General features: G+C 33.5%; 2 protein-coding genes across 3 annotated transcripts; both read left to right on the forward strand.

The window, feature by feature from the left end:
- Positions 1-1,070: 1,070 nt before the first annotated feature.
- Positions 1,071-10,311, forward strand: LOC133302710 (cell division control protein 6 homolog B-like). Its single transcript, XM_061502528.1, has 18 exons — positions 1,071-1,279; positions 3,912-4,016; positions 4,108-4,186; positions 4,612-4,832; positions 5,595-5,669; positions 5,736-5,836; positions 5,997-6,103; positions 6,263-6,322; positions 6,505-6,578; positions 6,791-6,841; positions 7,377-7,426; positions 7,916-8,051; positions 8,576-8,665; positions 9,295-9,357; positions 9,448-9,543; positions 9,676-9,765; positions 9,890-9,989; positions 10,174-10,311. Exons 2-17 carry the CDS (start codon positions 3,927-3,929, stop codon positions 9,929-9,931), a joined length of 1,425 nt encoding a protein of 474 aa, XP_061358512.1. The 5' UTR covers positions 1,071-1,279; positions 3,912-3,926; the 3' UTR covers positions 9,932-9,989; positions 10,174-10,311.
- Positions 10,312-19,953: 9,642 nt separating this feature from the next.
- Positions 19,954-26,983, forward strand: LOC133302706 (autophagy-related protein 9-like). Of its 2 annotated transcripts, none has more exons than XM_061502519.1 (11): positions 19,954-20,121; positions 21,047-21,111; positions 21,370-22,017; positions 22,117-22,437; positions 22,873-23,095; positions 24,067-24,246; positions 24,341-24,547; positions 24,677-24,754; positions 24,835-24,905; positions 25,074-25,184; positions 26,026-26,983. In XM_061502519.1, exons 3-11 carry the CDS (start codon positions 21,443-21,445, stop codon positions 26,852-26,854), a joined length of 2,595 nt encoding a protein of 864 aa, XP_061358503.1. In that variant the 5' UTR covers positions 19,954-20,121; positions 21,047-21,111; positions 21,370-21,442; the 3' UTR covers positions 26,855-26,983. The 2 variants fall into 2 exon arrangements, with proteins under 2 accessions (XP_061358503.1, XP_061358504.1); XM_061502520.1 differs by having other exon boundaries at positions 22,888-23,095.
- The last annotated feature ends 301 nt before the right edge of the window (positions 26,984-27,284 follow it).

The raw sequence follows: 27,284 nt of genomic DNA on the forward strand, positions 1-27,284 counted from the left end.
AGAAAATTGAATTGATGACTCAGTATTTTGTTAAAATTATTTGGACAGTGCTAGGAAGTGACCGAATGTTTCTGCACTGTTTAAGTTTTTTTTTTTCTTAACTAATTTAATGACAGTGGTTAATGGTTCTAATTCTAAGTATGGAGGGGTGAATTTGGATTTGTAATTGGTTCATGTTTGATTTCATGTTATTAAAGAGAAAAAAAGAAAGACATAAAAACAAGTTTAATAAGCTCTATACAAATAATGGTGGATTCTATTGTAATCATTTTTTTAGGGAAAAAAGTTTCCGATGTTACTTTAGATAATTTTATCTAATGTTCATCGAAACGACGTTGTTTTGGGGTTGAGAAATTAAAAAATTAGAGTGATAAAGACTATTATAACCCTAAAATAAATTAAAATTACAAAAATACCATGATTTCTGTCTCAAAACGACGTCGTTTTGATGAACATTAGATAAAGTTATTTAAAGTAACTTTAGAAAAAATAAACCTTTTTTTTTAATTTAAAAAAAAGCTTATTTATGATATAACTTTTTTTAATTTTTTGTATAGAAACTATATTTTTTTTTTGGTTTATGAGAAAACTAAAAAAAACTATAAAATAATAAAACTAATATTTTTGGCCCGCAGGCTGGCCCTAACCCGTTGGGTTATGTGATTTTTTGGCCCGTGCGGGCTGTTTAATATGCGGATTTTTTGGCCTTGTGGACTTTTTAACCCTGGCCCGCGTGGGCGAGGGCCTAACGGCCAGGGTGACCCGTTTTGACAGCTCTAATCTCATATCATGGAGACAAATTAATATTTATAGGCTCCATTATCTGGAAAAAAAAAAAAGACACAGTTATTGAAGGGTGTGTAAGAAGAAAAACTTATCTCATGTAACATGAGAATAGGCTTATTTTTTTTACTTATAGGTTCCGCTTATTTTTTTTTGTATAGAACGAGACAAATGAGAAACTATATTTCATTTCTTTATATGAAAAAAGAAAAAGAAAATTATCCTTAGCTGTGTAGAAAAATTAAAATAAACAAAAAAACTGTAAAAGCTGATCCAAGAGATGCGAAATCGTTTGGCCATGGCGCGGGAAAATGAGATGAAAATGTGCGCGCCAACATCATCTTCCCGCTCAACAACAAAGCTTTTATGCTCATTTCCTTATTCATTTTTGACATTAACCATAAAAACACTTTTCTTTCTCTTTCTCTACTCTTTCTCGGTAACCAAACACCTGATTAGGGTTCGTTCTTCTTCTTTTGCACAAGCTCGGATTTAGGTTCGTTCTCATTCTTTTTTGTATTTGTGATTGCACGATCTTGTATGCGTTCTGATTCCATAGAAGACATGATTGATTGGTTGGTTTGCTTTTTCTCTGCACACTCTCTTTTTGCAAATCGTGATTGTCACTGCTCTATTTTGTACAAAATGTTTTTATTTTTTTATTTTATTGGTTTGAATTGGTCCATCGTGATGGATGGTCTGAGTCATGGATAGTGTGTGCCCACAAACTGCTTGATGTATGGTCTGAATCATCGAGAGTGTGTATGTGTGTGTGTGTTGATGCTGAGGTCTTTCGGTTACTGTGCTGTATTGCCTCCAATTCATTTCCAATGACCTGTGCATACATTTGGGATTGATCTGCAACTTGTGAAAATGCTTGAGTTGTGTGATTTATCCCTCTCCTCTTTTTTTTTTTTACTTGGTTTATAACTTGCATTATATTTGATGAAAGGTTTGGATAGTAAGACTTTGTTTGAGTGTACAGTTTTGTTATCCAATTAGGGAGTTTTCCTGTACTCCTGGATCTACACGGAAAAGTATGTGTGGCTTGAGCTGATCTATGCTAAGACATTTTGATTTATAATTCCTTATCCTTACTTGGGAATGGAAAGTGCTCTGTTTTAGGGTATGTTGTTTGTTTGTGAATGGAAAGCTGTAAATAACTTACTTCATGATGTTGTTGAGATATTACCATAAAAGTTAAGTGAGTAAATCAGAATCTGGTTTTTCAAGTAGAAAATTATGTCTGTGTGATATTATGAGCTAGCAATGAACATGCTTGTTTATTTATATTTTCTGTCAAATTTCCCCCCTTTGTCTTAGTTACTGAAGGGATGTTTCTCTATTTGTCTAATTTAAATATCTAAACAAGTGGATGGCAATCAACATAGCAGTCTACTTGGTGGAGTGCGTGTGTCACGACACTAGCCTAAGTATTTTATAAAATCAGCTTTGGGGTTACATGAGAAGTAGAAAATATTGAATTTGGGGCTACACTAGAAGTAGAAAATAGTTTCTGTAAAAAAAAGATGCTTATCATAATGAATCAATATAAACATATTTTTTGTTTTGATAAAGTATAATTTTGCACAAATTGTCCTTGCTTTGATTGAGGCATATTCATCGCTTTTTCCTCAATACTTGTCTAAGTGGTATGATATATTTTTGTATTCACAATTCTCGAAATGGACCTATCCACACCAATCCCTATGTAGAAACTAATTGCTAATGTTCCTGCATTGAGGAAATGGATTTACAATTTAGTAATTCTGTCAATTTTGGATCTTTTATAATGAGATAAGAGTGCATGTGTGAGAGACTGGGTCACTGTTTGATGGACTAAGATGTGCATGCGTATACAGTAACTAGCAAAGTTGTTCCTGTTCTTTTGGGCATATGCAGATACAACTTCTGCAGAAGTCTTGTTCTTTCTTTATGATCACCATCAGCTGCTGTTGTGCTTCTTGATTCTATGATCAATTTTCTTTTGCTTCTTGAATTTTTGTCAACAATTGGTTTGCCTCTGTGAACTCCTGCCAGTGAGAGTATGCAAATCTCTTATCCTTTTTCTTTCTAATTCATTTTACTTGTATCATGTCGGAAAATGGAGATGATGTACGCTGCCAGCACCTGTTATAATATAAAAGCAATGATAAAATAAATAAGAGAAAAAGCACGAAATTGTGCACCCTTTTGTTGACTAAAAGATATTTTGAGAAAGATTCACATCTTTTGATTGCCTCCACGTATTGTCTTGTTTTTACATATCTTGCATTTTTTGACATGCTGCCCCACTGCAATTGTGCAGCTTCCAGATTTACAAATTAGAATTTGCAAACTGCCTCAAACATATATATATTGGCTTTGAATTCATTTTGGTTGAACACGGTGTGTGATATATAAACATTTTCTCAAGTTTTCCTAGATACACAATTTTGTATATTATATTGTGAGGATTATTGGGTATATTGGGGTAGAGGTTTGAGTAGTTTACACCTTTGTACTCTATTTCAATTGATAGATGCTGGTCTACTTTGCCCGTGGAGTAGGTACTCTGACAAATCATGTAAAGAATTGTGTCTTGTGTGTGTGCCATTTTATTTTTCTTCATACTTTTTCTATCTTATATTTAGCCCCAGATTAATATATTTATTTTCAGGTACTAAACATAACATTTTATTGCTCCTATTTTCATTGATTATTGATTCTGCCTTTTGCTTCATCTTGAGTTTTGTTTCTTTTTTGCCCCCCAAATGGGTGAAATCTTGCATACATTTCAGTTGCACATTTGTTTATGCAAACACTACTTCCTTATAAAAATCAAATTTTGAAAAATCAGTATTTTGTATAGAATATTTGAAGAAAGTGTTAAGTGATCATTTATTAGAACAATTTTGTATTGCATTAATCCAGTAAAGAGGTGAAAATGCATTATTCATGTGCTTTATGTGATTTCTAAAATTGTTCTGAAATGCCTATGGGTTGGCACTTGGCCTTAGCCCACAGGCTTTGTGGGCTTTTTGGCCCTATGGGCTTTTATCCATAGCTCAAGTAGGCTAGGGATGAGTGGGGTGGGCTGGTCTATATTGAAGCTCTAGCCCTAACCTTTTTCTCTCTTCTCTTATCAGTTTTCACCATCACCAATGCCAGCAATTGCGGCCAAGCGCAGATCAAGATCTCCTGCCCCTTCCCCTCCTGACCGTAAATTGCCCCGCCGATGCACTGCCACAGCTGTATTTCACAATACAATCTATTCCTAATTCTACAACATTCACTGTTGTTTCAATTCCCAAAATTTATTGATTTCTCGTTAATCATTTGCAGCGAAATAAAGTTGGCATCGATGAAAACCAAGCTGAATTGCTGAAACCTGCAGCTTTGAAGCCCCAATGGAATCCCAAAGGTGAGACTCATTTCTTTCTTTGTTTTTTCTTTATTAGATTCCTTTATTGTTGTTTACTTATGTGTAATGGAATCAGAACTTTCCCAGAAAGTGTGAGAAAATATTAGAGAAAGTGCAGGGATAGAATAAAATGCTTCTGAATTGTTCATATTGAAAACTGAATCAATTGTTTGATTTACACAGCAATACATATGTTTATAGTTGGATAACTGTTAGCTGCATATGGCAACTAACTGAATCTCTTAGCTGTTACAACAGTTTGAGAGTGTTGTATCAGTAGAACAGTTTAACAGAACTGTCTAACAGTAAGAATTAGTTCAGACCAGTTCAATGCTGAGCCATCAATAGATTATTTGTATGTATACAATCATGCATTGCTCTAGTAGTATGGTAGTTGATCTCTTATGTGGTGTGTTGAGAAATAGATGGTGAGCAATTGAGGATGGTGAAGGAGGCATTGCACTTGTCTACTGTACCATCTACAATTTGTTGCCGCGATGAGGAGCAAGATGTGGTTTTGAGGTTCTGCAAGCGGTGCATTGAGCATGAGAAGGCTGGGAGTCTGTATGTATGTGGGTGTCCCGGAACTGGGAAATCATTGTCTATGGAGAGGGTGAAAGAGCTTTTGATGAACTGGGCTACAGAGGTATACTCGACTTGTTGGTTTTATGCTCTTTCTACTGTCTTTGACGCCGTAGTCTGGTTTCTGATGGTGTGTCTATGAGGGTCTGGAAACAATTCATTGTGATTGTGTGTGGTTGTATATATTTGAACATGACTTTGCAGTCAAGTTATGTGTTCTTTCCGCCTTAATTATATTATGTTTTTTCAGATATGAAATGCCAATAGAAATTTATGGGAGGGTTTAGTATAATGATTTATACAATTTGTAGTGGTATCATTTGATTACATGGTCATTAAAATTTCTGGGATATTTTACATTTATGGATTGATGATCATGCAGATGTTGCATACATGTTGAAAGTTATTCCCTACTGGAAATTCTTCTTTTTTTGTTTAAAAAGAAGTTTTTAACTAGCCCTTGATTGTTATTTGTTATGTATAATGAGGGTGAACCTTGGAGTAGCAGTAAGATTGCTCCTTATGACCGGAAGGTCACAGGTTTGAGTCAGGAAAATAATCTTTTTGCAATGGTAAGGCTATGTGCAATTGACCCTCATTTCTATCCTCACAAGTCAGGGAGCCTTGTGCATTGGGGTTTGCCCTTGATTGTTATGTCTAATATACCTTTTGATATATCTGCTCTTAAAGTCCATTGACAAATCATAGAGAACAAAACCATGTGTTGTGCTTTCCCATTGTATGTGATTGATGGTCGCATATAATTTGCTGAAGAAACACATTATTATAGATCTTTTTCCTTCCACTAATACAACCTCATTTGCAGGCTGGTTTCTCGCTGCCAGATATTTTATCTGTAAATTGTACATCCCTTGCCAATACATCTGATATTTTCACTAAGGTAGGAATGTGAAAACACATTTTATTAACACTACTAAGTTGTCTGACCACCTGGTTGTTCTAGCAGATACTTGGGTTAAACCAAGGACGGGGAAAAAAGGTTTCAGCCACACCCTTACAACAACTTCAGAACATATATTCTCAGAAATCATCTATCAAGAACATGATGTAAGAAACATATCCTTGCCCTGAACTTTGACACACGCTGGATTTACTTTTTAAAAATAATAATAAAATTAAGTCTAGTCTGACAGGCATATATGATTTTCTACTGCTGCTTGTTTCTGTAATTTGGATGTTATTGAAGACTGTGTCTCTGTTGTAACAGATTGATAGTAGCTGATGAATTAGATTACCTAATAACCAAAGACAGAGCTGTGCTCCATGATCTTTTCATGCTTACTACCTTCCCATTTTCCAGATGTATATTAGTAGGTAAATTTTCATAAAAATAAAATTGTTGTTTCTGACTTTGTTATTTTTCTTAAGTTCTTAACTAGTAATACAGTTTAGGACTTTAGGTATGTACCAAAAAAAAAAAAAAAAAGTAATACAGTTTAGGCATTTCAGGACTTATTGTGCTTATTTATACAGGTGTAGCAAATGCAATTGACCTAGCTGATCGATTTCTTCCGAGGCTTACATCATTAAATTGTGAGTAAATAATTCAATATGTTTATGTAAAGAATTTCCATTTCATTCTCTTGGATATCGTGTCTCAAATGACCTCGGTTAATGAAGCTAGCCTTTCTACTTGGGTACATTGGATGTTATTATTATTTTATTTTATTTTGTCTTTTTTTCTTTTTTAATTTCTTCCCTTTGTTCTGTTCCAGGCAAGCCTATTGTTGTAACTTTTAGGGCATACTCTAAAGATCAGATCCTTAGGATTCTCGAAGAAAGGCTAAATGTAAGATTTTTGTTATTGAACTTGTTTCAGTTATTGGGTTGTGCCACTTTCACCTTGAATCATGTCTATTGGAAGAAAATTATCAGTGTGATGCTTTGTTAAAAAGTTTGCTTCTTTATGACTCGGGTGAAGGAAAAAAATAAAATTGAACCAAGAGTTACATTTCTCCTGGTTGAATATTATTTATTAATAGCTCTTTGTCTCACCATCAGGAACTTCCTTACACTGTCTTCCGACATCAAGCACTGGAACTATGTGCTAGGGTAGGTCCACTTGTGATTTGTCCAGATAAGTTTATATTTACTGTTATCTTTTATAGTCTTTGCCAAGGATCTTGCCTCAAATAAAAACTAATTAATTCTCTTGCTAATGAAGAATTTTGAAACTTAGAGCATTTACAGTGTCATTAACTTTGGCTTTTGAAGTATTACCAAATTTTACCTCTGCCACTCCGATCCTTAAGAGAGATTGGGATAGAATGCTACAACAGGCTCTAAAGTAATACTCTGTATAAAAGTCGTATTCAAATATACTGTTGATTGGTTCCGTAATTGAAAAATAATGCAAGGCTGTGCTTCCTTTTATATTTTTTTTGCCTCATTCTTCTTCATTCCACAAAGTGAAGTTAGATGAAATGAGAAAAAGGAAAAATGCATTAAATTCCAAAGTAGTCTTTTCAAGATTGGTTTCAATAAATAAACTAATGATAAGAGGAGCATAAGAAAAAGATATTATAGTCCATCTTGAAATCAACATATATATATATATGTAGAGCCTGACTGGCAGTGCACATTGCAGAAAGTTGCTGCAGCTTCTGGAGATATGCGGAATGCTCTTTGTATATGCAGGTCAGTCATTTTATCATTGTTATTATTATTAACTGTTTATTGGTTTAATACCCATGATAAACAATGCATCCAAATTTTGTTTACTATATTTGAAATGCACTCTATCGATATTGATTGAAATATTTTCAAGCTTAAACAACTTCACTTCTTATGTTCAATGTTCCTGATGCCAAAAAAGGCCTTGGATCATTCCCTTCCCTTTGAAGTTCTGAAGGGCAGGTGTGGTCTTGGATTTTGGTATTCATGTCTGCTTATTTGTCTCAAGTTATCATACAAAAAAAATGAAATAGAACTTCATTACATGCAGAACTCATCCTTAGTTTTGGTTGAGCTTAAACTATAACAATATTTGAACTTGAACTTGGAACATATTAGGCATCTTCCAGGAGAAGATATGATTACTGACTCAAGATTTGCTCTGGCAATTAAGCCAGAGTAAAATCCAGAAGAAAATCATTTTACTTTTTTAATAGTTTATTTTCTTTCCAGGAGTGCAATAGAGATGCTAGAAGCAGAAATTAGAGAATCTGCCTGCAATTTGAATACTTCATTGGAAGAGAAGTCATCCTCCCAGCAAAGTCTTGCTACAGCTCCTGATTTTATGAAAAAACAAGAATTTGATATTGTAAGTGCTCAACAATTTGTTTCAAATTTGCTGTGCTTCCCCACGAATGGATTAAAAATAGTGTTACGCTAAAGCCAAGTTGAGAACAGTTTAAGAAAGGATTACGTAAAATGAGTACAAATTTGCACTTATCATGCATCTCTTTTGATTCATTGTTAATGGGATTGAATACACTTCTTCAAGATTTATGTTCTAGGTTTCAAATTCGTCTGGCTACTTTAGAAGACATTTTAATGTAATTTACAATTTATTGTAGTAGAATTAGATGCATCAGTTTTAGTCTGATTGACTTATTAGTCGTACAAAATATAGGCAACTTAATTCTATAATAGCATCCTATATAGTTAATTTTGTAGGTGTTTTGAACTGTTTTCTTTCATCACAGCCTGCATTATTATTGAGTTGGAAACATCTAAGTACCAGCACACAACAAATGTAAATTTACTAAACAAATATAGTTCCTCTGTCATCCACTCTTTCTCCTTTTATTGCTAAAGGCCCAAGTCCCTCATATGAAATTGTAGGTAAGGGTTGATCATATGGCTCTTGCCTTGTCAAAGACATATAGATCACCGGTGGTGGATACAATACAATCTCTGCCACATCATCAACAGGTAACCTTGAACTATGAATATGCTATATAAACTGTTGTGAGCTAAGGGACTCATTACTGGAAGTAACACAATCTGTCATCTATGCCAGATACTATCCTAGTCATGAAGATATGTAAGGCAGTTAGATGTTAGAGATGTATGAGGGAGATAAGTGTATATAAGGGACGTAACCCCTATTATAGTCACTTATGGAGAATTAGTTTTTGAGTAAGATTTTTTTTTAGTGTGAAGGGAGAATTCCATTGTGAAGAGCATAGCTCTAGTATTCTTTATTTGTAATCAATAAAGGTACTCTTTTCTTCCTATTATCTTAATCTCTCCATCAATCCTAAACCCAGAGCCGTAATAGTAAGCTTGAAAAGAAGATAGAAATAGAGATCTAAATTGATTAACCATGTGAACTGTGATCTCATTGGTAGGTGAAGAAACATTTGTTACAACTTCATACGATATTAAGGGTAGCTAGTTATTAATAACTTGTTTAATAGAATACTCAAACTAGACATGTAACCAACTTTTTTGCTTGGTTAACAGAATACTGAAACTAACCAAACCCAATTTAGTAGCAACTTTTTTACTAGGTACTGACTGTTGTTTATAACTTTTTTCTGGATTTGTACTTTTTGCAGATTATACTTTGCTCTTTGGTGAAGCAATTCCGTGGAGCCAAGAAAGATGCAATCCTTGGGGAGGTATACTTTGCAGCTCTTTATATGGATGATATAAGGGTTTGACCCATTCTAACCTATATATTGATTTCTAAAACTGTAATCATGATGCAGTTGTATAAGTCTTATATGGAGATATGCAAATCATCACTCATTCCCCCGGCAGGAATCCTAGAGTTTTCAAACATGTGCAGAGTGCTGAGTGGTCAGGTATCTGAAACAATGCTCGATTTATGAATTTCTAGATGTGGCTTTCTCTGTCAGTGGATGAATTTTCATATTAAGGAGTGCTTTATCAACGAGGGGATGTGATCATAGGTAAATGATGAAATATAACTGCAGGGGCTGATTAAACTAGGACAATCCCGAGAGGATAAATTGAAAAGAGTGACACCCAAAGTAGATGAGGGTGATATTACTTTTGCATTGCAGGTAGTCTCTTAGTCCCTTGAAACCTCGTATCTTCATATTTTGATTATCTCTTAATTTACTTTGTTTGGATTGGTATCTCATCTGAAAAATAATTTCTTTGCCATAATTAAATTCCATGACACAGGGAATCCGTTTTTTTCAAAACTGTCTTAAATGTTTCTGCTGATAGACTGGTGGTTTTCATTCAGCTTGATGTGAGACTGTAGATTCTTCCATAGATTAAGGTTGGAAGCTTTTGCTTGTACATCCCCCCCCCCCCCCCGCGTCCCTCTCTCTTCGTTTCTCTCCTTTTTTCTTCGGATTTATATGTAACTTGCTTTTAGATGTATCTTTGGCCTTCTTTTCAATGCCTCTCACTGCACATTTTTTGCCAAACTTCTAATACTTGGTTTCTTGGTGCATATGCAGGTTAGTTCATTTGGGTCAGACTGTTGTCCTCATTGTATGAAGTGGATATACTCGATGAAACATACAGTGGCAGAATTTTCAGCTACGGAGGATTTTTTTTTTTTTTTTCAAGAACGAATAATAGCAATAGAAGAAAGCATTGCAAATAATATAATATTGATATTGTAGAAATTCTTAAACTTCATCAATTTGGGATAAAGAGCGATTTGTAATTGTATTTTAGGATTTTGACTCAATTAAATCATTATATTTATTTTTGGATTTAATATTTGTTGGTAATATAATCATTCAAAGTGTTTTCATATTTTTTTTGGTAAACAAGTGTTTTCATATTTATTGGTTCATCAATTTTATCATTTATAATTAATTTTAGGATTTCATTAATTTTCATTAGAAAATAAATAATTTTTATCAAATGTTTTTTAAATAAATTTATTTAAAAAAATGAAAAGATTTCATGTTTTAATCAATTTTTTATGTTTTCTCTATAAATTCCGTAATACTCCTTTTTCTCATGTTTATTAACCTTATGTCACATTTTTATTAATCGAAATACTCCTTTATTAATCTTTATACAAATTAGTGTCCCACTCAAATAAACAGACTTGTAACTTCGTAGGCCGTAGCAATGGTAAATGAGTTATTCAAATTAGTGTGAGAAGAAGTAACAACTAGTTTTGATTAATATCCCAACCATCGATTTTAAATTTTGAAAAGATGAAATGGAGACTTATAACTTCGTAGCAATGGTAAAGTGTAATGGTTTCTACTTTTGTCCTTTATAAGTTAACTTTTAGTTTCTTTATAATTTCAATTCTTTAAAAATATAATCCCTCGTAAATTCAATGAAGATGAAAAGATGTCATATTTTAATCAACTTTTTATGTTTTCTCTATAAATTCCGTTATACTCCTTTTTCTCATGTTTATTAACCTTATGTCACATTTTTATTAACCGAAATACTCCTTTATTAATCTTTATACAAATTAGTGTCCCACTCAAATAAACAGACTTGTAACTTCGTAGGCCGTAGCAATGGTAAAGGAGTTATTCAAATTAGTGTGAGAAGAAGTAACAACTAGTTTTGATTAATATCCCAACCATCGATTTTAAATTTTGAAAAGATGAAATGGAGACTTACAACTCCACGGGGAAGACGGTTGGAGTTGCTAAGGAGCAACGTGGGTTGTACTATCTCATTCCAGAGCATGCTGCTACAAGGGATACTGGGAATCAATTATTGATGAGTCATCACCCGTCTACTTCATTCTCACAGATTTGGCTTCATCACAAACGTCTGGGGCACCCGTCATTTGGCTTATTAAAGTCAATGTTTCCTTCTTTGTTTAAGGATCAGGAAATTGACTCCTTCCATTGTGATGTTTATGAGCTTGCGAAACACCACCGCGTGCCCTTTCCTTCAAGTTCAATAACGAGCATTGAGCCTTTTACTCTTATCCATTCAGATGTTTGGGGCCCTTCTAAAGTACATAATATTTCAGGTGCTAGGTGGTTTGTTTCTTTTATTGATGATTGCACTCGGGTGACATGGATATTCTTGATGAAAGACAAGTCAGAAGTACCAGAATTGTTTATTCGATTTTATCAAATGATTGAGACACAGTTTGGTAAAAATATTAAGAGATTAAGATCTGACAATGGTACGGAGTATGTCAACCAGCGTTTGTTACAATTCGTTTCAGATAAGGGTATGATTCATGAGCTCACATGCGTGGATACCCCTCAACAGAATGAGGTTGCTGAAAGAAAAAATCGACATTTGCTTGAAGTCACCAGAGCATTATTATTTCAGACATCTGTACCCAACTCTTACTGGGGAGAAGCCTTATTAACTGCAGCCTATTTGATCAACCGCTTGCCTTCCAGAGTCCTTGGCCATGTAAGTCCTGTTGATCTCATGACCTCTTTTTTTTCCTTCTGTTCCAATTATGCAAAGTCTCCAGTCTCGTATCTTTGGATGTGTTGCCTTCGTCCATATCCATAAACAACATCAGAGTAAATTAGAACCTAGAGCCCTTAAGTGTGTCTTCCTTGGTTATGCTCCCAACAAGAAAGGATACAAATGTTACCACCCTCCAAGTCGTAAATTCTTTGTCTCTATGGATGTTAGCTTCCATGAATATGAGTCTTACTTTCTACACCCTCAGCTTCAGGGGGAGAATAGTGTAGAAGCTTCATCCATTTTCTTCGAGTCTGAGTCTCCCTTTCTATTACCTACATCTTCTACTCCAGTAGTTACACTACATGACAATGAGAAGGAAGACTTAATTGCTGAGGTTGAAAATTCATCTGATTCCTCATGTGACATGCCTCCTATTGATAGACAGAAAGTACGCAAAGCTGGGACACCCAAACTATTGTACCAAAGGAAGAAACAACCCACACTACCCCAACAGCAGTTGCAATCGCCCGAACCGCTGGTAAGTACTGAACACACTACTTTTATTCCTGAGCCTGATATTAATTCTGATGACTTACCCATTGCTATAAGAAAAAGGGAAAAGGTCTTGTACCCAACACCCTATTTCTCATTTTCTCTCTTCTAAGAATCTTTTTATGCAGCATAGAAGTTTTATTACAACACTTGACTCCATTTCAATCCCGAAATCAGTACATGAAGCATTAAAGGATGATAATTGGGTTCAAGCCATGCATGAAGAGAAGAATGCATTGGAGAAGAATAATACATGGAAAGTTGTTGACAGGGCAAATGGAAAAAGGATAGTAGGGTGCAGATGGGTGTATACTCCGAAGTATAATTCTGATGGGACTCTTGAGAGGTATAAAGCTCGATTGGTAGCCAAGGGATACACACGGACCTATGGCATTGATTACGAAGAAACATTTGCTCCAGTGGCCAAAATAAACACTGTAAGAGTTCTATTGTCCCTCGCTGCTCATTTTAGCTGGGATTTGAACCAATTTGATGTGAAAAATGCCTTTCTCAATGGTGAATTAGAAGAGGAGGTTTACATGGAGATTCCACCAGGATTTAACTCTACAAATGAAGATAATAAAGATTGCAGGTTAAAGAAGGTGTTGTATGGTTTGAAGCAATTCCCGCGTGCTTGGTTTGGAAGATTTACCAAAGTCATGCTTTCATTGGGATACAAGCAAAGCCAAGGGGATCATACACTTTTCTTTAAACATTCTCAGGAAGGTAAGACCACTATCTTTCTTGTTTATGTTGATGACATTATTATAACAGTGGATGATATAGGTGAGAATTGTGATCTGAAAAAAAGACTGACTGCTAAATTTGAAGTTAAAGATCTTGGAAAACTGAAATATTTTCTTGGGATAGAAGTTGCTCATTCGAAGCAAGGGATATTTATTTGTCAAAGGAAGTATGTTCTTGACCTCCTTAAAGAAGCAGGAAAACTTGGGTGTAAACCTTCCAGTACTCCGATTGAGCAGAATCACAGACTAGGAAGTGAAAATGTGAGCTCTCCAGTTGACAAAGGACAATATCAACAAATAGTGGGCAGATTGATATATCTAGCTCATACTAGACTTGATCTAGCTTATGCAGTTAGTGTTGTTAGTCAATTTATGCATGATCCGAGGGAGAAACACTTGCAAGATGTGGATATGATTCTCCAATATCTGAAAGGCACACCAGGTAGAGAGGACTATTGTTCCAGAGAGGAGAAAACTTATCCTTAGAAGTTTATACAGACGCCGATTATGCTGAATCCGTGACTGACCGATGGTCTACTTTGGGATATTGTATGTTTCTCTGTGGAAATCTTATAACATGGAGAAGTAAAAAGCAAAATGTGGTTGCTAGATCAAGTGCAGAAGCAGAATTTCGAGCTATGGCTTAAGGTATCTGTGAGTTATTGTGGTTGAAAATCATTTTAGATGATCTCAAGGTGAGATATGAAGGATCTATGAAGTTACTTTGTGATAACAAGTCAGCTATTTGTATAGCCCACAATCCAGTTCAACACAATCGAACCAAACATATTGAGATTGATCGCCACTTCATTAAAGAGAAATTAGACAGTGGACTGATCACTACTCCATACATTCCTTCTGGTCGTCAATTGGCTGATGTCTTAACCAAGGGTCTTCCTAATGATAGATTTCAGGAACTTACTACCAAGCTGGGAATGATAAATATTCATTCCTAAGCTTGAGGGGGAGTATTGTAAATAATAGAATATTTTATTATTATTTTGTAATAGAATACTCTAGAATACTCTATCAGTGTATTTGGGCTTAGCCCATTAGGTTTTTCTAATCTCTTTAAATAGAGAACTCTTGTACAAATATGATACAATCCAATAATATACAAATCTTCTTTTCTAGTTTTAGTAACATATGCACTTTGATCTTTAGAAATATGTATAGAGGGGAAGATTATCTTCCATTATAGAGTATAGAAGAAAGTTGATAATATATGCAATTTATTTGAAGTGTAACACATACTAAAAGTAGGTGAAGCTCAAAGTTGAGAGATTAATTAGAACAAATGAAGATACTATGCAAATAGGCTATGTTTATCAAAATGACTTTTGTGTCTTTACAGCATCCCATTGGATGACCTCTTTACATCGTTGCAAGAGAAGGACTTCTCATACATGAAATCAGCTGATGAGCTTCTTGAGGATCCGGAATTCCAATTTCTAAATGAAGCTTAGTATGCAGCAATTGAACGCTAGAATTAATCAAGAGGTTTATACATAAGTACATGTTAAAGCCAAAGCCTTGGACTTACAAGCTTCTAATATATTAAAATTGTAAAATAATGATAAGTACTCTGATATGTTTCCCTTCCAGATTTCTAGTTGGCTAATGTACTTCACCCAACACTTGATACATAGCCAATGGTTTCCTATTAATTAATTAATATTGTCTGACTTTTCTGAGCAATGGATTATCATAGATCAAGGAGGATGATGTCATTAAACTTAAGAATTAGCGCTTTGTGCTCTTATTAGCAGTGCATGATTTCGTTTGTATAGTGGTAATTTCAATTGATTTGTTGGTATTGATGTCATTTCTTTGAAACATCGCTGCAATCGCAATGAGATTGCAAAGCACTAGCCGCCAAGCTAAGATATTAAGATTCACCGGCGCTTATTATTATTATTTTTCACTAATTTTGAGATACTTTTTTTTTCTTGACATATTAATGATGTTAAAATTGAAATTTATTGGACCTTTTCAATCCAAAGAGAAATTTATTGATTACTTTCTAATATTTGCTCTTCAAATAACCAAGGAGGCCTTAAGTTAAGCTCAAAAAAGCTATGTCTGACAAAGAACATGCATTTGGGTTGATATATAAGAAATTCAGATGGCTGTTACATTTCTCTACTTTCTAGTAGAGGCTTCATTTAGTAATGGCATGAATCTTCATGTCTTTGTTACTTATCGGCATGCTGTTGGTGGCATAGTAATATTTCCTTTTGCTTATGTTCTTGAAAGGTACATCCTATATCCATCTATTAAACCCTTCTGTGCTTCAAATGGTTTACAGTCCCAGTGTTGTATTGTAACATTCATAGTAGCACTTGTAAAAGTAGTCATGCTACACCTATTACACTTTTTGTTGATTGAAAGAACGTATGTTCTCATTTCCTGATTTCAATTATCATCATGAGCATGAACACTTCTATCAGAAGAGAGAACCATTTCGAAGTTATTATAAATGTTGGCTTTAATTAAGTATTCAGATATATATGATTTCCTTCATTGCAGAGAAGCAAGACCACAAAGCTGACTATGACATTGTTCTTAGAGATATTTGTTCTTTCCCTCACAGGGTATGGTTATCAAGTATCACTTTTAAAAAATAGAAATACAGTAATTAACATCTACCAAAATCTGGGAGTAACTTAATTTTTTCTTTCTTCTCTTGTATGAGCACGTACAGGATCAGTCTTGCCCCAAACATGTATTTCGCAAGTTTGAGATATACCTCTCCCTCTCCTACCTTTGTCGCATCCATGGTTAACATATTGTCTTCACTAACATTTATAATTGCAGTTACACTAAGGGGAGTAGCATAAGTAAGATTGCTTTAAGATTGATGATATTTTTTAAATTATCTTAGTCCTTCTATGAAACAACGGGCGTTTGGTTCAGGAATTTTTTTTGGAATAATAGGAAAATTAAATAGATAGAGAAATGATTGGAAAGATAGATAAAGTGAGATAGGTAGAAAAATGAAAAAAAAAATTGTTTGGTGGGGAAAAAATTTACTGGGAAAATTAGATAACTTTATAAAATCAACAGTGCATTAAAAGTCAGATAACCGGTTTTCCGAAAAATCCCACCTTCAAATTGGGTTTCTAAACAGTGCGGATATCTATGTTTTTTATAAATCCAGACAAATTGGATAGATGAGTTTTTGGTAAAAAACGTTGAAACAAACATGGTATTTCTAAAAGTCATACTTGAGAAAGATAGATATCCGCTAAAAAGCTCCCGACCAAACACCACCTAATTCTTTTCGTCTTGACTATTTTTTTTCATGTACTCGGAATGCACTCAAGTTTTAACAGAGCCCAATGTTGTTGGGCTTCAGAGCTGTTGCCATGACTACTATTTCGATTTTTCTGTTCCATTTGGGCAACCAATTACCACACTGAAAAGCAAAGAAAACTTGTGGGATGGGTTACCCAACCCCAATATTAATAAAATAAAGAAGAGAAGAGGAAAATCGAATCATTCAACTTACATCATGCACATTGGCAAATAATTTGGGAAGCAGTAATTTTATTTATTAGTAAAGAATCATACACACGTAAACAAGTATTCTAGAGATTTGCTTATATGGTTAAACACTTAAGCATGCTATTCAAAAGCGAGGATAGAACGTTTATTCTCTCTTCTAATTATGTTTAAGCACTTCATTCGAGAAGTTTAAGTCCCGTTTATATGAAACTTAACAAATTCTTATCTTTATCAAATACAAATATCCTCAAAATCTTATCTTAATATAAATGATAAGTTTAAGTTATGATAAAATAATAGTTGGACACCACGTTTCATAACAACTCAAAATAATTTATGTCTTTTACGTTTCATGATATAATAATGTTGATTACGCAATCCTCACAAGTGCACGAGTTATGTTCTCAATGGCTTCGCTTGCTAGTACTCATCACTCGATATAGAAGTCCCCTAAAGCTAAGGGGCAATTGTTAAGTAATTTTCCTGTAGAAAACTTATATGAGTAACGACTTTAGATGAATCTTTACTTGCCATTTGGAATAATTTGAGGGAATAAAAATAAGTCAGATGATCCATCAAAATCTTTAGGCGTAACTTATTTTTGGCCTGCTTTTTGTAGCCTATTTAATAAATAAACAAAACATAAGCTTGTAATATATTTATCTAAATAGGCTAAAACCTAAAACTCTTAAAAAGTTTATTTGATTTATTATAATAGTTTATTCATTTATTATTTTATTATATTATTGAATTTTTTTAATATTTCTATAATTTTTTAATTATAGATTATTACAGCATGTTAGTTTTACGCATAACATAATACTTTTATTAAAAGCCATCCAATTTAAAATCCAAAATGTTTAACTTTCTTTTTTATTTAAAGACCTTCATATAATAATTACAAAAAAAAGGCCTTCATGTAATTTAACTTTTAAAAACAATTTGAGTTAGGCAATTTTTTTAGATTTTCACAAAGCGGTCAAGTCGAGAAAAATAACTTATAAAAAGTAACCAGTGGGGACTTATTAATATTTTATGAAATAAGCCTATTTGGACAAAGTTTAGTCCTTATATTTTTTTCTATTTGTAATCACATGATTATCACTGGTTGACTGACAATATTTAACATAACATTACAATAATTATTTTTGGGTAAACACAATAATTTTATTTTAAAAGATAATTTTTTTGTTTTTAAGTTAAAAATATTTACAAATGATTACCAAAAAAATATATTTACAAATTAATAAATTTATACAATTGCAATGGTGGAATAGGATTTTTTTAGCGGTTAAATTATATATATTTTAAAATTTATAATTAAAATAAAAACTTATATAACTGAATAAAAATATTCAGAATACTTAAATCACAATATAACATAACGTAGTATAAATAAAAATGCTCACAATATAAAATAATTATATTAAAAAAATCAAGATGATTTCACCTAAATCTTGTTCTATGTTGAATCATAGTATTGAATTCTTCTACATCTGAACATGTGCTAGTTTTTATAACAATGTCTTTTTTTTTTTTGATAGCCTACAACAATGTCTTTTTAGATATAAGTAATCAAACATTTTTCAAGAAATTAATCTTTCATCCTTTTTCGAAGATTACTATTAATTATTAATAGACTAAAAAATAAAATCTATTTTAATATATATAAATTTACTTTTTATCCAATTTTTAAATCCTAAAGCTATTATACATATCTTATTTATTTATTATGTATTGATATTTACATAGACATGGCATTTATTTAAGATTGACTTGAAAATAAAAATATTTTATCGTGTTTAATTTTTTTTATCCAATTTTATTGTTATTATCTTATGTATTTATTATATGTTAATTTTTAAATAAAAATAGATATCAAATTTATTTAAATTGACTAAAAATAATAATTTTATCATATATAATTATATTTTTTATTAAATTTTAAATCATATTTTAATTATTTCTATCTGATATATTTATTTTATATTGATATTTAAATAAATATGAAATATATTTGAGATTAATTAAAAAATAAAACCAACTTTAAATGTTTAAATGTAATCTCTATCAAAAATAAACTTTCCATAATATTTCATATTTATATATCTTTTAGATTAATTTAAATAATATTATCTTTTAATAAAATTAAAGAAAAACATAACAATCAACTCTTATAATAACACGACACCTTATGTTAAGAACGATTTCTTGATACAAGTAGTTATTTTTGAAATTGAAGGAGGACGATGACTCTTGGCCCCCTCATTTCAGCATTACATGACTGGTTTATTTTGAATAAATATTTGAGATTTTTTTCTTGCTATTTTATTATTTCTTTTAGTTAAAATTTGAATATTTTTAATCTACCAAAGATAAAATGGAATAAATTTACAGTAAAATTTTCAAATTTCAACTATGTTGAACATTACAATTTTTACATGTGAAGTGAAAAGAAGAAGAAGAAATTATTGATTGTGATTAGGGTTGTAAATGGAAAAGCCGATCTAATAAGTGCCTACGACTCGGTCTATTATATATAATCACATAGAACTAGCTCAAGCTTAAAAAAAAAATCTATTTAGAAAGTAGGTTATAGATTTTCTTTTACATGTTGATGTTGGGTCTATAAACCTACATGTCAGCTATATCATATTATTTATTTTATTTAAAAATAAATAAATTATTATTTAATATTTTTGAATAATAAAACATAGTATTTTATATTTTTTTAATTATTGAATGTTTAAAAAGTTTAAACAGACTAACAGGTCTCTAGGCCAAAGTTTTTATTTTTTAAATATAAATCAGATAAAATTTTTAATTTTAGCATATGATTGTGAGAAAGGGTAAGATTTTTTTAGTACATGAAAGAGTAAGGTTTTAGATGAGAAGAGAGCCAAACACGGCTTTCCTATTGGACAATCTTCGAAGGAAGGAGAAGCAGAAGAGCCGAAACGCAAAGTCTATAAAAATACGTATTAATTAATTAATAATTAATATAATTATTTTTCACTGTAATTTCGTCTTACTCTACGCAACTCAAACCAAAAAAAAAAAAAAACCCCTCATGTTCTTCTTCTTATTCTTCTTTCCCCTTGCATTCTTCTCCGAACTTGTGTCTCATTCTCTTAAATTCTTCAACTTTCACTTCATTTTCTTCAAATTCCACTACTTCATTCGATTCCTCCGTTACTGCTTCGTTATCTAACAACTTCCACCTTCTCTGCTTAGTTCAAGGTCCCTAACTTTATCTGTTTCCTTTCCATCACCGTTTTTTTTTTTTTTTGGTTTTCTGCTTTGCTTAAAATCCATTCTTTATGCTTTAATTATTGCATTTTGGATGGATGATATTGGTGCTGATTAGAAACAACGGGTTTGTGTGGTTTTAGCATCTTTCATTCTTTCCGTTTATTTATTTTTTTATATTTTTTGTTTCATCGAAATAGTTTTTAATTTTTATATCTATAATGCTATATAGATATAAAACTTGTGTGCTCATGTTCTTGTAGTGGGGTTGGGATAGGCATGGTCAATTGAGTGCTATCATAGATATGTAGATTGGCATTATGTGTGTTTCCAATTTGCTAGTTAGTGAGGAGGTTGTGCATTGCTTGCATATCCTTTAACATTAGGCTTGGAGTATGAATACGTTTGATTGTGTTGTAGGAAGGAGGGGAGATGAAACTGAGCTTTTCCTTTATTGGGTAGACTATAATGAAATAGATGGCAGTTAGGATACAAAGTACAATGGTCTTATGAATTTAATTTAGCGGTCTAAGGCTATAATTCTGTGCAAATTCTTGATGTCAATGAAATCATTTGCTACCAACAAATAGTCATCCTTTAGAGTTTAGCCTGTGCCTTAAGGTGGATAAACATAAGCATCTAGTACTTGAAATTGATATGATATCTTTAATAAGGGAAAGTTTTACAAGAGAAAGATTGTTGAAAGTATGGCATTCCATCAAATTGACTCATACTACACGTACCTTAGTTATAATTATCAGCCCATTGGGTTCAAAACTGACACCAAAAATTGCTGCAACTGATTTTGATTCTTATTTAACCCTCAGGACTGCCAATAGCTTTCTTTCATGAGCTTCTGTTTTTTAGATTCCTTTGGAAAATGGTGTGATGCTGACGTTTCATGATGATGATTTAGGTGTAGCGCCCCCCTTCAAATCTTTCTGGGATGTTGGTGTTGATACTGAGATAGATCATGATCAGGTAAGATGTTCATTCATTGTTAGAAAGCTTGGTCTAGATACCATTGGTAATATGTTTTATGTTGCCAACTCCAAGCTCTTGATGTAAGACCTTGTTGAGTTGCCCTTATTTAGCTGGTGATTTATATTTTTTCTTCTTATTATTTTTCTGTTGTTGAGGTGCGTTGGCGAATACGATGACAACTGCATAGTTTCTTGTGATACCTGTTTTTATGTTTAGCTTTGGAAGATTCTAATATTGGTTCTGTCGTGTTTGTAGAACCTTGTCATAACCATTTTGTTCTTTGGGGCATGGACTGGCTGTTTATGCCTACTGTTAGTGTCTGTGAACAATGTTTAGCAGGCCAAGGGGTGCCAGTGCTTTTAGTATATTCAAATGGAAACAACAAGGTACATCATCTCTGACAACAGGTTTGCTTCAGGATGTTCCACCAGAGATTGAATTGTCTGATTATCGAAAGATCCCAAGTCCAGGCAGTGAGAGCCCTTCAGGACTTCTTAATGGCGAAAGCGTACATGTAGAACCAATTGCTGATTTGGATCTTTTCTTTGAAAGGCTTTATAGCTACTACTGTGAGAAAGGGCTATGGTGCATCATTATAAAGTGGATTGTTGAACTTCTAAGTCTGGGGTTCACCATATGTTTTTCAGGATTTTTTTTACTTTATGTTGATTGGAATGGGCTCCGCAATGCAAAGTGTGGGATGGATGCTGTTGAATCTGGAATTAAGCCCTGTGATCTTGCTAAGGAAGCTCTTCATCAACACCCTTTAACTCCACTAACACTTACGAAAGCTATTATTGTTGGATACTTGGGAATATTTTCCATCTATTGGCTATTTTGCTTTTTGAGATTCTTTGCTCAACTAAAGGATACTCTGGAAATCCGACAGTTTTACTTCAACAGGTAAGTATGAATAATAAACAATTAAAATGCATTGATGCAAATAGTTAATTTTCCATGGTTCACATGTTTTTGCTATAACTTACCATGACTTTCTTGCAGTCTCCATGTTACTGACAATGAAATTCAAACCATGCCCTGGGCTACAATTATTGAAAAAGTTGTTCTGGTACAAAGTTCTCGACAACTCTGTGTGGTAAAGGATCTTTCTGCCCATGACATGGTCATGAGATTGATGCGGAAGGAGAACTACTTAATCGGAATGCTCAACAAGGGTGTGCTTGCTTTCCCCATTTCACAGTGGGTTCCAGGAGCTGGTCCTACAGTGAAATCAAGTCCTAATGGACCACAACATTGTTTAGTACTAACGAAAACTCTTGAGTGGACTTTGAATTGGTGTATCCTGCAGAACATGTTTGATCGGTATGCTAATTATTATGCAAATACCTTTTGTTGTACAATCAGAGTAATCAATATCATTTGATCCTATAATTTGTTGATAATGTGTATGAATTTTTATCTTCAAGGGTTAATCATCAAATTTTCTCTTTAAACTATTTTGTGAAAATGATATGGTGGTTTGAAGGATGCAATGACTATTTAGATGCAGGATGTACGATTGATTTTTAGCTATTTGGTGGCTCTTAAGAGACACATTTCATGTTATTCTGGATATTGTGCTTGTAACTTCATAGTAGGATTGGAATTGGCTGTTGTTGTATTTTGCATTTGTCTTTCACATGAATGCATTTAGATTGAGTTATCTTGTGATTCAGTTAAGTAATTCATATGAGAATGTTCATTATACTGTACTCTTTTCAATGTTTATATTCTCCTTCAAGCACAAATTTATTGCAGGAACTTTTGTGTCAGAAGGGATTTTGTGTCAAATCCAAAGACATTACAGAAAAGGCTTGTGGTAGTTGGGCTTTCAATGCTTTTACTTTCTCCATTTCTTGTCATATTCATGGTGGTATATCTCTTCCTGAGGCATGCTGAACAATTTTATAATCACCCAAGCAAGGCATCATCTCGAAGATGGTCAAATTTGTCGAGGTGGATCTTTAGGGAATTCAATGAGGTATCATTATTCTTTTTCTTGGTCTTCCTTTTATTTCCAGCTTGTTTCCTGCTTTCATGGTGTCAAGGACCAGAAACTCTTTGAAGCCATGTCCAAGACCAATTCTCCTAATAGTTTAAGCTGTTTGATGGAGGCCAATGAATGGTTGCATATTGGGAAAAAAAATCATTGTGGAAGAGAGATTTGAAGTTGTAAACAACTATTAATGAAAATCCTTATTTGAAAATAAAGGGGAATCAAAAGAAAGAAATTCTCGGTAAAAATATTTCTAGTTTTGGTACAATCAACCACTTAACTGGTTAGTGATGTTTGAATAGCGGTTAATGAGTGACCACTTATTGACTTAATTAACCACATGAATGGTTAATTGCTCCTACTTCCCAAACTGGAAATAATTTTCCAAGAATTCCTTCTTGTCACTTTCCTGGAAAGATGATATTATTCTAGTCACTAGTCATTAGCTTGCCTGTCCTCGTGATATTTTTTGTATCAGGTCTTTAATTCTCTATTAAACAGTGATAGTGAATTATAAGTTTCTGTAACAGATTTATATTACTTGTTTAACAGTAGTTATTTGAAGAGAACCTATATATTACCAAATAATGGCCATTTTAGTTGTATATGACATTTTCTGTAACAGATGTATAATTGCAAAGAGGCTGTTTCCTGGGTTCGAATCCAGGAAACAGTCTCTTTGCAATTATGCAAGAGTAAGGCTGCGTACAAGGATTACCTCCACCCTACACTCGTTAGTTGGGTTTAACGGAGAGTGGTTTTTATTGGAGATTAAATCTTATGTTGTATATGTGCTCTCTTGTACTTTTGTGATAAATGCATTAATTGCTTGAAAGTGGTTTTAAGTATTCACTATAAATAGTTTGAATTTATCGCACCTAGTTATCTTTTTTATTAAAATCTTACTTGTACTCTTTTACTTTTATGCTAAAGTTTATCAATAACTTGTGTTATAGGTGGACCATCTCTTCAAGCATCGGATTAATAACAGTGTATTGCATTCTTCTGATTATCTCAAGCAATTTCCATCACCTATCATATCTATCATTGCAAAATTTATCTCTTTTGTATCGGGTGGCTTTGCTGCAATTTTGATCATCATTGCTTTTCTTGAGGAGTCTCTGCTAGAGGGCCATGTAATGAATTTCTGTTAATTTTGCCTATCTTATACATAATGCCATGACAGTCATTAAGGAATTTTTATTTTTTTTAAATGAAAAACCAATACAGATATTTGGTCGGAACTTGTTTTGGTATGCTGCTGTTTTTGGAACTATAACTGCCATTAGCCGGGCTGCTGTTACAAATGAACTTCTGGTCTTAGACCCTGAGGGAGCAATATCTATGGTGGTTCAGCAAACACATTATATGCCAAAGAGATGGCGAGGTAAAGAAGGTTCTGAAATGGTCCGCGTCGAGTTTGAAACCTTATTCCAGGTACTCTACCTGCGGTGTTTGTTTAATGCATTCCCATTATGCTTGAAAGACCTGTATCTGTTCTTTATTTACACTGTAGCATAGGTTTGAATACTACTTCTTATGCTCTTATGTTTGTGTGTGGTGCAGTATACTGGAATTATGTTACTTGAGGAGATGGCCTCAATTTTTCTCACTCCATATTTACTTCTGTTTATCGTCCCGAAGGTCATTTCGGTTCTTGGAGATAAATTCATTTATATGCAATCTAGGATGAAGTATTAATTATGTGGTTTTCCATTTTGCAGCGGATTGACGATATATTGCAGTTCATTGCTGATTTCACTGTAAATGTTGAAGGTGTCGGTCATGTTTGCAGGTTAGCATGAAATGTATTGATTTTCATCCTTTTCATTTGCATCCATCACCTTTGGCCATTATTTGGGGCATCTATGATTTTTTAATTTTTTTGGGGGGTTCTCATGTTTCATGTGTTAATGGCAAAAAATGTTAATTATATTTTGTTATATGCCTGATGTTGCCACAGTTTTAGCACCTTCGATTTTCAAGAGCATGGAAACAGTCATTATGGTTCCCCATGCAATGCACCTCGTAGCCGGAGGAGTTCCCAGGGGAAGATGGAGAAATCATTGTTGAGGTATGGTCTTGGCAGAACTTGTTATAAGCCTAATCTAACAGAGCCCTATTACATTGTGTATTCGTTGAGGTTGTTTCAATTAATCTCTCAGCTCTTACTGCTTTTATTTCAATTGTCTTTTATCCTGCCTTCAAGCTTTAATAGCAGTTGCAATGGAGTAAACGTTGCTCTTTTTTGGTGGAGGAAGAAGGAAAATGACTGAATTAATTGGAAAACAGATAATTAGAATTTTCTAACTTCCTTAGCTATAGGAAGGAAAAAGTTCCATCAGTTATCCATATATCTGTTTCTGCGTTTAAAAATTATTTCCATTATTGTTGTGATGATTTTGAAACCAGTGTTTTTTTTTTAAGAACAAAAATTGATATACCAAGTCTTTCTCTTGCATACTGCTGGGTAAATCATGAAGATAGTTCAACGAGCCAACCATTAGATAACACCTCCAAAGTTTCTCACTATTCCAATCTTACAATTTTTACTTTTTTTGTTTGGAAAATTTATATCTTCATAAGCTTGAAATTAACTCCATTACTTTTAATCTCCATGCTGTAATTCTCTTGCTAATGTTGCCAATGGTTCTTTTGGGTAAATGAAGATCATGCAAGAAATAAAGACAACGATTATAATTTTAAAAAGTCGAAGGAGGAGCAAGAAAGGAAAATTTTTGGTCTGTCATTTAGAACAAAGTAAATTGATGTTTCTACTCCCATAGTTGGATTTTAGTCTGTATAAATAAAGCTGCTTGGGCAACTTATCTCAGAATTCCTTTACTATCGAAAATTTGTTTTCGAACACAGATGTGAACTGTGCCAATATGATTTATTTATTTTTTTCATTACAGCTTTCAGAGTAGTTACCCTTCATGGGAACCAAATGCTCAGGGGAAGCGGTTTTTGCTAAATCTCAGAACATTCAGAGAGCAAAAGTTACCAGTACATGGAAACAGACCTGCATTTTCTCCTCCTAGAATGTGGAGGGGTAGTCCCAACATGGAAAGCAATGGAGACAGAAACCGGTTTATATCCAGGGAAATGCCATACAGTACTTTTGTAACTGGCAATCACTTGGGTTCATTGTGGTTGATTGAAGGCAACCAAAACAATCATCCATATCTTCTTGATTGGTACTATACATCTCGACCTCATGATGCTACTTTGAGAGAGATTCCATTAGAACCATTTGGAGAAATGGAGCATCATTCCAGAGAGAATTGGATGACCTCCAACTTGACAAAGAATGAACGTGGGTATGAAGAATACTCAAACGAGTATTGTGAAGATCGGGCTTCATCTCATCTTGGGGCTTCCACATCAGCTCCCATCTTCAGGGAAAGCCTAATTCAGGATCAAAATTCTAATGAACTGTCCCACGGTAACAGGAGTCATTGGTGGGCTAGAAGTCACCAACAGGGTGGACAGGCTCCGACAAGCTTTTTTGAGCCTCCTGATTTCAATCACCAAACAACATATAATTATTATGACAAGTTTTCTGATAGAGGGTCAGAGGATCAAGATCAAGAACAACGCTTGTACTGGAGAGATTATCACAGATTATCTAGAACAACTTGCACAGATGACTTAGAGGCAGGAGAATTTGATCTTCATTTTGATAATATTTACAGCAGACCTCCAGGAACTCCCCCTGTAAATCCCAACTCTGCAAGCTTTTGAGTGATGGCTTTGTCCCTCATTATTTGTTTGGGAGGCTCCTGCTTTCAAGTATGTGGAATGCATGAATTTCCTAGTCATGATTCTTATATGGAAACCCCGTTCTTTTCTGTATATAGATTCATTGGAAGGAGGTTAGACTGTTAAAAGAAATAAAATAAAATAAATCATTCATTGTGTCCGGTGTCCGAATTCATTGACCCAGTTTCCTGTTTTCAGGATCACTTTCGTCCACCTTTGAAAACAAGAAACTAAACCCATAACTTTCACCTCAATTCAGGAGGTTTCTAAGTCCTAACTGTCCATTAATCTCTGATGTCAGATCAGGTTTCCATAATTTCTTGGACTTGATAACATAAGCCAAGCTACTGTCTACGATAAATCTTTGTCCGCCCCGAGAGACAGAAGGTTTAAATTCTTGCCTTTTAAGTAT

Source organism: Gastrolobium bilobum, unplaced genomic scaffold (genome assembly GCF_033153095.1).
Source record: "Gastrolobium bilobum isolate Gb01-03AN ecotype WA unplaced genomic scaffold, APGP_CSIRO_Gbil_v1 utg26114, whole genome shotgun sequence".
In the NCBI taxonomy this organism is placed as follows: domain Eukaryota; kingdom Viridiplantae; phylum Streptophyta; class Magnoliopsida; order Fabales; family Fabaceae; genus Gastrolobium; species Gastrolobium bilobum.

Coding starts and splice junctions, on each gene's coding strand:
- LOC133302710 (XM_061502528.1), top strand. CDS start 3,927: ATGCCAGCAATTGCGGCCAAGCGCAGATCAAGATCTCCTGCCCCTTCC. Junction 6,104..6,262: donor TTCCAGATGTATATTAGTAG/GTAAATTTTCAT, acceptor TTATTTATACAG/GTGTAGCAAATGCAATTGAC. Junction 8,052..8,575: donor AAAAACAAGAATTTGATATT/GTAAGTGCTCAA, acceptor ATGAAATTGTAG/GTAAGGGTTGATCATATGGC.
- LOC133302706 (XM_061502519.1), top strand. CDS start 21,443: ATGTTTAGCAGGCCAAGGGGTGCCAGTGCTTTTAGTATATTCAAATGG. Junction 22,018..22,116: donor CGACAGTTTTACTTCAACAG/GTAAGTATGAAT, acceptor ACTTTCTTGCAG/TCTCCATGTTACTGACAATG. Junction 24,247..24,340: donor AGTCTCTGCTAGAGGGCCAT/GTAATGAATTTC, acceptor AAACCAATACAG/ATATTTGGTCGGAACTTGTT.